Source organism: Sinocyclocheilus rhinocerous, unplaced genomic scaffold (assembly GCF_001515625.1).
Source record: "Sinocyclocheilus rhinocerous isolate Xijiao unplaced genomic scaffold, SAMN03320098_v1.1 scaffold189, whole genome shotgun sequence".
NCBI lineage: Eukaryota > Metazoa > Chordata > Actinopteri > Cypriniformes > Cyprinidae > Sinocyclocheilus > Sinocyclocheilus rhinocerous.
The window spans coordinates 337,303-346,969 of NW_015667354.1; the positions used below are offsets into that span (position 1 = coordinate 337,303).

A 9,667-nucleotide genomic window follows, 5' to 3' on the forward strand; every position below is an offset into this window, starting at 1 on the left:
CCCCACGAAAAAAAAAAAAAAAAAACTTCAGAGACTTTACCACACAGCATGATTAGAAAGCAACTCTAGTGTCTGTGAGAGATCTAATTACAGGTGCACCCTGTCAGGCAGTGTTACGGACTTGTGGTTTGTGAGCTGCAACACATAGCAATATTAAGCATGTAAAGTAAGTATTTACATGTATATTTGACAGTTTCACTGCTGGCCTAGTATGCTGCAGTGTTGTTTTAAATGTTATTTCACACCCTCTTTTTGCACTGCTATTGTATTGATGTCATTCTTTGTGCAAAGGGTTAAATGAGCTCACCTAAATGAAGCCAAAAGCTGCCTGTCTTTAATATGCAAATCCATCATTAAGATGTTTTTAACTAACAAACATTGCTACAGGCTAAAATATGAGACCTCTATCCATAACATTGCCTCTCCAGCGAAAAAGCCATCTCATCTGAATCAGGAGAGAAATGTGCACAGATTAAGCACAGTTTACATGTGATAAAAAAAGTTCAAAAAAGTCCTTAACAAATACGAAGGTGGATTTTGATGTGAGAGGACTAAAGGAGGAACCTTTCACTGGAGAAAGCGTTATTATAGATTCTGGACTGGTATTTTGGACAAAAGCGACGGTTTAAAGTTAGACGCCTTGATGAATCTGTTTCTTACAAACACACAGCTTTTTACTTCACAGGACATTCATTGATGGACTCAAGTCACATGGATTACTTGTGGATTATTGTGATGTTTTTATCAGTTATTTGATCCATTGATCTGACGGCACCCATTCACTGCAGAGGATCCATTGATGAGCAATTGATGAATTGCTAAACACTAAATCTGTTCTGGTGAAGAAGCAAACCCATCTACATCTAGGATGGCCTAAGAATGAGTACATTTTAGCAAATTTTCATTTTTGGTTGAACTATTCCTTTAACTGAATTATTATTCATAGAAAATAATCAAGCATTTTTATCCTCAAGTTCTCATACTGTAAGACATTTGATGCATTTTATCTAGTCTTTACTTTGGCAGAACTGGCACTGAAGTTGGGAATCTGTGTGGAGACTGGGGTAAGAGGGTAAGATGTGTCACCCCTTATTCATGAAACTATTGTGCACTGTTTCTGTGGGCAGTGTTCTGACAAACAGGGCGCATCATATACAGCATAACTGTCTGTGAGAATGAACATTGTGAATAATGTGCAGCTATCTGTGACTGAGAAATGCGCATGAGAAAGTGATCTGCATTTTAATACTAAAAACTATTTTCTAAGTAAATTTTAAATGGCAGACGATGACCACATTTACACTTCATAATGTAATGCACATGAAACATACACATTATACACATTAACATTTCTGTTAATGCTAAAACACAACACAATGCAGTGCAAAATTCAAAATACAGGAAAAACACCTGTAAAAAAAATCTAAACGGAAAATTCCTTCATATCAGTAGTACATTGTGCTCTTTTTTTAAAGTTATATTTTTGGGTTTTTTTATGCCTTCATTGGGACAGGACAGTAGCGAGCAGACAGGAAAGCACTGAGTGGAGAGAGAGGGGAGCGGGATCAGCACAGGACCATGAGACGGGATTCGAACTCGGGTCGCCACGAGCGAAGTTGCGCTATATGACAGCACGCTAAACACGAGGCTATCGGCGCCGACCATTGTGCTCTACTTTTACGGATTGTTTTTTTTTTTGGAGTGAATGATGGCAAATTCTTCATTTATAAACCCCTGTCATTTTTGTCTTAATATTGGCCATTAATTATGAAATTAAGCTTTTGCCCAAAATGGCAGCTGTGGGGCAAACTGTGTCAAACACTTCAGGATGAGCTGTGAATAATGTGCAGCAAAATAAGACTCTAAAATGCATTAGTAATATATTTGTTTTAATACAAACAACTAATTTATGCTCATATTGTTGTTTGAAAAGCTAAATGTTCATGTATTTCTCAATAACGCAGCATTGTCTTACATTGTCACTTAACCACTTTTTTATTATTATTATTATTTATTCACACTATGGCCAACTTATAAAAGTGATCCTCTAATTTTATTTGATACTTAACATATAAATATAATGAAATTAGTCTCTTTCCTCCTTGCCAAAAATTAAGTTTCCAAAAGTGGCTTTTTGCAGCGATGCCATTGAAGAACTATTGAAGAACTATTGGTTCTGCAAAGAACCTTTCAGTGAACAGTTCTTAAAACTATTTTTCTTAGTGTTAAGAACATTTTGACAGTCTAAAGAACCTTTTTCCACTATAAAGAAAATATTGTGGACTGAAAAGCATCCACAGATTGACAGAACAATAAATGCCACTAAAAACTGTAAAATATTATACATATTCAGTGAGTAGACAAAGAATGTGTAAATACAAATATTTAACTCACCAGAAGGAACCAAATCTTCCTCTTTGGAGAGTGCCAAATCCAAGATGCTTTGGCTGATGTCCCAGTTTTGCCAGATAGGCAAAGAGAGTCTTCTGGCCAGATCTTCTCCATCGTTACAAAAGACTTCACATAAACGCTGCTCTCCAATTTCCCCATCCTTGTAGAGAGACTGGTAATACTGGGTAGAGAAGACGTTGGCCTCGTGCAGCTCTCTGAGAAGCTCGTGCAGTAGGATAGGGCTGACCTGTAAAGCTTTTCTCACCTGAAACAGTACCTCCTCAAATGGAACCATGACTGGACAGCAGCCACGAGACAAGCTCATTTCAATGCTTCATTTCCTCCTTGCCACACCAAAGCCAATTATCTGTGCTTTTGTTCCTGGATAAAAAAAGTCCCCTCGGCAGACTCCATTTGCCTGTTTAATACTACACTGTGTTTAAGGACAACCAGTTTTACCCAGGTCAGGTGAGGACAGTTTCACATGTAATTTTCCAGAAGAAAACTACGGTTGCTAATGTGCTGTGCATGGACAAATCAAGAGACCACATCTCCATCTCACTTCTCCTTTGTTACTAGGAAATAATATGGAAGAGATTATATATATATATATATATATATACATGCCATTAACAGATCCCAACCCCTACCACTAGTATACTACCATAAAAGAAATGCTTCCATATACTGAGCACAATGTATTCTACTCTTCTAAAACGAAATGTATATTTTGACATGCATCTGAAAAATAAAAAAACATTGATTTTGAAAGCAGTATACACTCTAAAAAATGCTGGGTTAAAAAGGGACAAACCCAGCTATTGGGTTGTTTTGACCCAGCGGTTGGGTTGTTTTGAACTTTATATTTAACCCAGCATTTTTTAGAGTGTATGGAGGTAGGAAGACACTAAGACACAGCCGAATACAATATTTGCATAACAACTGTCTACTGAGTGTGCAGTTATTGTAACAAGCATAAATGGCATGCGATGAAGCAGCTGAAAAGAGAATTTAATTTATAAATGTCAATTATTTAGTCCAAAATGGCAGCTGTGAGGTAAAGTGTGGCCGATGCTTTGAGGTGAGCTGTGCCAGTGGCTCTCTAATAGTGAAAGTAAGTTTTGCAGCCAAATGAAAGCGAAACATTACCACATTGTTCTTTATATTATTTGATCCTGTATAAAGACCCTTGAATACCTCACAATGACTCTGCTCTGGCAGACAACCCCTTCATAAACTGAAAGTGGAAATCCCCTAAAATTTTGATTAAGTACTTACGGTAGCAATATGAATATTTTATGAAGAATAGTATAAATACTCTGAAGTATATCAGAAAGGATGACGTATTCGTTGGTTTGACATACAATATAACAAGGAACAATACAAAAAAGGTTCAAGTGTATATGTGTATGTGTAACACATAAAACAGGTGTTTTTGCTTGTTATTTATCAAAAAACATTAAAAAACAGAGATTTAGTGCAGACTGGATTTAGAAAATGTTATCTTGAGAAATTTATTAGCAAAATTAAACATTATATAGCCATTACATCTCATTGACGGGAAAAGCCACTATATGGCACACATTAACTTTTCTGATAATAAACATAATTTCTCCTGGCCTGCTGAAACATCCCCATTGTCATTATAGTAATAATTATATTGTGGTTTCAGTTTCATCATTTACAATTTACACATTTGGATTCTTGGATTGGATTGTGACTTGTGATCTGTACTTCTAATGCACAACATGAATTCATTTTTTGACATATTATAACAAACTATTTTTCAAATCTTAAAAAAAAACATATATTTTCAAAATCTGTGATTTGAAGGGAACCCAGGAATTTAGACAATATTTTCCATTTGCTCTGTAAATGAGTTTATAAAGGTGAGCAAGAATGTTGAGCAGAAAGCACAATTCATAATGACCTTACTTTTGTGACTGATTAATCACATGACACTGCTGTCTGAATTCATAGGACATCCCCGCTGGCTGGACAAAGATGTGATGTACATTTCTGCGTCAACAGGGATCATCTGGTGTAGAATGGGAAGAACAGTAATCTCTGATTTCTGTGAAAAGAAAAAAAAATATAAATATTTTCTAACAATATAAATCTTTGCAATCACTTCTTAACAATTTAACACATCCTTGCTGAATAAAGGTTTTAATTTCTTTCAAAAAAAGAAAGAATAAAAATTTGCTGACCCCAAACTTTTGAACAGTAGTGTATATTGTTAGAAAAGATTTCTATTTTTAAAAAAATGAATCAAAGAATCCTGAAAAAAAGTATCACAGGTTCCAAAAAAATAACAAAATTTTTGTTATTGTCAGCACAAGTGAAGGCCACACTCAAAAGAACAAGATATCCGGATTCTAACGAATACTCACTTCTGCAATCTGCTTCTAATTAAAAAAAAAAAAGGGTGGGATTGGGGGGATTCTCACAAGCTACACATTATTTCCTTGAGATTAGATTTTTGTGAACATACACTGCCGTTCAAAAGTTTGGGATCAGTAAGACTTGTAATGTTTTTTAAAGAAGTCTCTTCTGCTCATCAAGATTTCTGAAGGATCATGTGAGACTGAAGACTGCAGTAATGATGCTAAAAATTCAGCTTTGATCACAGGAATAAATTCGATTTTAATGTATATTAAAATAGAAAAACGTTATTTTACATCATAATAATATTTCACAATATTACATTTTTCCTGTATTTTTGATCAAATAAATGCAGCCTTGATGAGCATAAGAAACTCCTGTAAAAAAAAAAACATTAAAAATCGTTCTGATCCCAAACTTTTGACCGGTAGTGTAGTATTTTGTCTATATTTCAACAATTGTTCTCTTATGAGATATACACTTAGTGGCTTGGTTGAAGGATGTGTTAAATGTGTCTGTGAAGAAACCTGCAAGTACTTCAGCACACATCTAGCAGGATTTTCCTCACTAATAGTACCTGGTCACCCAGCAAAAGAGCAAAATTTACAAAACCTGGCTACACTGAATATTACTAACAATTAACCTAGTATAAAAAAGTGATATTTAATACTTTTACATCATTACAAAAATAAACTGCTAATTTTTTTCCACAAATTTTATGTTGCTGCATTTAAGTTCAACATTGAACAAATATTCAACAAATATTCTTATAGAAAAAACAGGTCAGATGAGGGTTCTAAAACTGTTATGAAATATTATGAAATTTCAAGGTTGACAATCAACATTTTGACAATCAATTTTCTGAACAGCACAAAATACATAAATTGTTGTTTTTTAAAATTTAAAAAGCTACATCATAATACATTTTTAGTTCATATTTATTAATATATATATATATATATATATATTTTTTTTGCATTCTCTTTAAGTTCTGAACTACACTTCTTACAGTTGTGCATAAAAAAAATCTCCACACTCCAATCATAGCCACAATCACTCAGATCACATTTTTTTCCCCCATTCTCATTTTTGATTTAAAGGGGTCATGAACTGCCTTTGTTTTTATTTTGTACAGTTCTCTGAGGTCCACTAGCAATGTTATCAAGTTTTTTTTTACATCAAAAAACATAATTTAGAAGTAATAGGCTATTTTCTGTCCTGTTTTGACCCCCTCATCAGAACGCTCTGTTTGAATAGGTGTGACGGATTGTAGACTCGGAAGTAAATGCCCACTGCTATGATACACAGTTGTGTATGTTTGACAGCCTACGTCCTTCACAGATGGACGCTGCTGTGTTTTAGGTTAAAAACGCATAAATAACTCACTACATATCAAACGATCTGTAAGAAAAGACAAAGCAATAGTGATCACGTAATAAAAACAGTTACACTTGTGTGTTGCAACACTGTTGGACCCAATATAGTCGGCACAGCATCGTCTTTTAGTTTCAATCTTTCGGAAAATCCTGCGTCAAATTGTGCTTTGTTTGTTAAAATGAAGTGAACAAAAGACCAAGTTCTTACTGATGCGGTCTGGAACTTCATTAAAAATAAAGTTCATCAAATGAAGTTTATCGTTAGGTTTCTGTGTAGACCTGCGTTTTTCTCTCTCATCATTTACCTACTACATGCGCAAATCGGTGGGCGGGGCTAAACATGGCAGTGATGTAGAAGCAGGCGTTGATCTTCTTCTGTGGAGGCGGTGTTTAGCACACTATCACGTCATAAAGTGGTACATTCCACAAGCTGTCATTTGGCAGACTGCCTTCAACATAAGCTGTTTTTAGACTAATGAGAAAGCTTTGAGTTCGGAAACTTGCAGGATGTTTATTTATATATAGGAAATTTAGATTTCTCAGTTCCTGACCCCTTGAAGCAGCTATATGTATGAATTGAGTTTATACCACATGATCTGAAGATGTCATTAAACAAGCAAGTACACCTAGTGGGAGATCACATCAGTGTATATGAATAAAGAGAAATATACCAAGTGCAACGTCTTAAGGAACAAAAAAAGGGGAAGATCTGTATACAGAAGTTCTCAGAAAGCTATTTAGGGTATTCTTGGCACTCAAATCAAGATTAAATATCTTATGCCCAATGAGTTTCTTGATTCACTGAAAACCATAAAAAAACTGGTTCTTCATAAAAGGAATGGGGAAATCAATGAGCTCAATCAAAGTGTAAATATATTTAATGTCTTTACATTTGCTGTCTTTGCAGTTGTTTTCCTTTAGTGTCAGGTGTATCCTAACCTTTATTTAGTGCACACTGTCTTTTCGCCTCTGGCAAACTCGCCATTCTTGGTTTGTCAATACCAGTACTTGAGACTGTTAGGTAACACACTAAAGCAGCATTACCAGAATGGTTAGTAATGGCAGTTTATCAGCTTACGTGTGAGGCAGGTCTGTTTTAGAGATGCTTGCTGGGGTTTGGATGACTTACTCTGGACAATATTCTGATAGGCCACTGCAGCAGGAGAGTCTGGAACTTCAGTCAGGAAAGACCTTCCTTCGTCACAGCTTCTCCCTTGAAAAGCAAAATACAGAAGTGCATTTAGAGAACTAGAAACTGCTGGCTGCTGACTTTCCTTCAGATGCTTTATAAGAACCACCATAGGGGGTTTCTGATACTTGATTCACTGACTACACGCTGTAAATATAAAAACAAGGAAACACTCTCACAAAATAAAGAAATGGATTGCACCGAAGTGCTACGATGTGAATTGGTAAACTTCCTCATGTCCTGACCACTTAATGCGGAACAAATGTAGAATGATATTTTGCTGTTGTATTTAATCTGGTGTAAAACATTCACTTCCTTGTGAATGGTAAAAGATTAAAGCTCTTTGTACCTATCCGTGGATCCAGGGGGACTCTGCCCAAAAGAGGGAGATTTAGTTCTTCACACATTCTCTGTGCTCCTCCTGTGGTCGGAGGAAATATCTGTGATGTATTCTGTCAACAGAAAGACAAGGGGTATCAAAAAACAGTATATGATGCTGCAGGTCATTTCACAATGCAATATTTTATTTAGTCACCCTTGTGTTGTTCCAAGCACCCTAATGACTTTTGTTTTCTACAGAACATTATTTAATCGCTCTTTTCCATTCAAGTTTAAAAAGCTTAAAAAATAATGCAAAGGGATCATCAAAGCAGCCCACACAACCCAAGTCTACTTATGTTGTACAACAGCTTCATGTGGCAAAGATAACAGAATTTAAGATGTTATTCCGTGAAAATCTTCCTTTCCATTGGCTGTCAGAACTCAATAACCGGATTAGTCAGACTTATGAATTAATTATTCTTAGTGTTTTTATGAACTGGATAAACAGATTCATTTTAAGGATGCTACAAAAAGAATAGTTACTATAATATCTGTGAATAACAACTTATAATCACATATAAAGGCCTGGGGTCTGTAAGATTTTCCTGAATGTTCTTGAAAATAGTCTCTTATGCATTTGTTTGATCAAAAACTCAGTAAAATAAAATAAAATAAAATAAAATTTTGAAATATGACAAATTAATATAACTTTTCTATTTTTATTTATTTAAAAAATGTAAATTATTCCAGTGATGGCAAAGCTGAAGTTTCAGCATCATTACTTCAGTCTTTAGTGTCACATGATCCTCCAGAAATTATTCTACTATGCTGATTTGCTGCTTAAGAAACATTTCTTATCATTAGCAATGTTGAAAACAGTTGTAGTGCTGGGCGGTATACCGGTTCATACCGAATACCGGTGTTTATTTTTGTTATGATATGAATTTTTAAAATACCGCAATACCGGTGTATGTCGCTTAAACAACATTCGGAACGCGACACTGTTAGTTGTGCCGCTTAATATTTCTGTAGAAACTGTATTTATTTTTGTAGTATTCTTTAAAGAATTGAAAGCTCAAAAGAACAGCATTTATTTGAAATAGTAATCGTTTGTAACATTTTACATGTCTTTCAACCAATTTAATGCATCCTTGATGAATGAAAGCATTGTTTTCAATAAAATACCTTACTGACTGCAAACTTAGTCTAAAATTTTGTCACAACTCATCATACGATCAATTGACTCCAACTGACTTCTCTCCCGATACTTAATGGTGCTTTCGCATCCTCTTTGAAGCTTAAAAGCTCTAGTCCCCATTAATTGTATCTGCCTGGTACAAAAAAATAGGACAATCTTTAAAATTTCTCCATTTGTGAGAAAATAATGTCAATAAAAATAAAACAAAAAGATGACAATCTCAAACTTCATTACACAAAAGTCACACGCAACACCGTTAACATACAGAAAACGTTAAGAGCGATGTATGCTGTGTTTTGCTGCGAGATACTGCGTTTAAACATGTATACTGTACCTTGCATTTAGGACAAACAAAGCCACTCATGTTTTCAATCACACCTATGACAGGTATTTTGACCTTTTTACAGAATCGGATCTCTTTTCTCACATCCTGCAAAGATACTTCCTATTTGAGAAGGGAACAATAAAAAAATATATTGAAGATATAGATAAAATAAAATAATAAAAAATATGCAGCAGTCAAAACATACAGTTATATATTAATAAGGATTATTACATGGTATTCCTATAAGCGCATTACAAATACAGCAAAATTGTTTATGTTGGCTGATACTTTTCTTCTCATGTGCAGTGGTGGCAGCATAGTGCCACAACAAGGGTGACCCTAACACCTACAAACATTGATCTTAAAGCGTATTGCTGCAACACAGTCTGGTACTGCAAAATACAACATTCTGCCAAAAAAAAAAAAAAAAAAAAAAAAAAAAATTTTGGTATGACATAATTTTTTACTTTAATTACACTAAT

General features: G+C 34.7%; 2 protein-coding genes across 5 annotated transcripts in view; both read right to left on the reverse strand.

Moving 5' to 3' along the window:
* The window catches only part of ciita (class II, major histocompatibility complex, transactivator), a 16,079-nt gene extending 13,050 nt beyond the window's left edge, over positions 1 to 3,029 (reverse strand). For all 3 annotated transcript variants that reach the window (XM_016545658.1, XM_016545659.1, XM_016545657.1), the window contains exon 1: positions 2,395 to 3,029. In XM_016545658.1, the coding sequence (XP_016401144.1) occupies positions 2,395 to 2,716 (322 nt within the window). In that variant the 5' untranslated portion in view covers positions 2,717 to 3,029. The remainder of the gene's footprint in view (positions 1 to 2,394) is intronic.
* Positions 3,030 to 3,840: 811 nt separating this feature from the next.
* nubp1 (nucleotide binding protein 1 (MinD homolog, E. coli)) overlaps positions 3,841 to 9,667 on the reverse strand; it is a 28,319-nt gene continuing 22,492 nt past the window's right edge. The window contains exons 8-11 of one of the 2 annotated variants that reach the window (XM_016545662.1): positions 9,195 to 9,305; positions 7,691 to 7,793; positions 7,231 to 7,365; positions 3,841 to 4,465 (exon numbers count right to left, since the gene is read on the reverse strand). In XM_016545662.1, coding sequence (XP_016401148.1) covers positions 4,416 to 4,465; positions 7,231 to 7,365; positions 7,691 to 7,793; positions 9,195 to 9,305 — 399 coding nt within the window. In that variant the 3' untranslated portion in view covers positions 3,841 to 4,415. The remainder of the gene's footprint in view (positions 4,466 to 7,230; positions 7,366 to 7,690; positions 7,794 to 9,194; positions 9,306 to 9,667) is intronic. The other variant, XM_016545663.1, reaches the window with a different exon arrangement.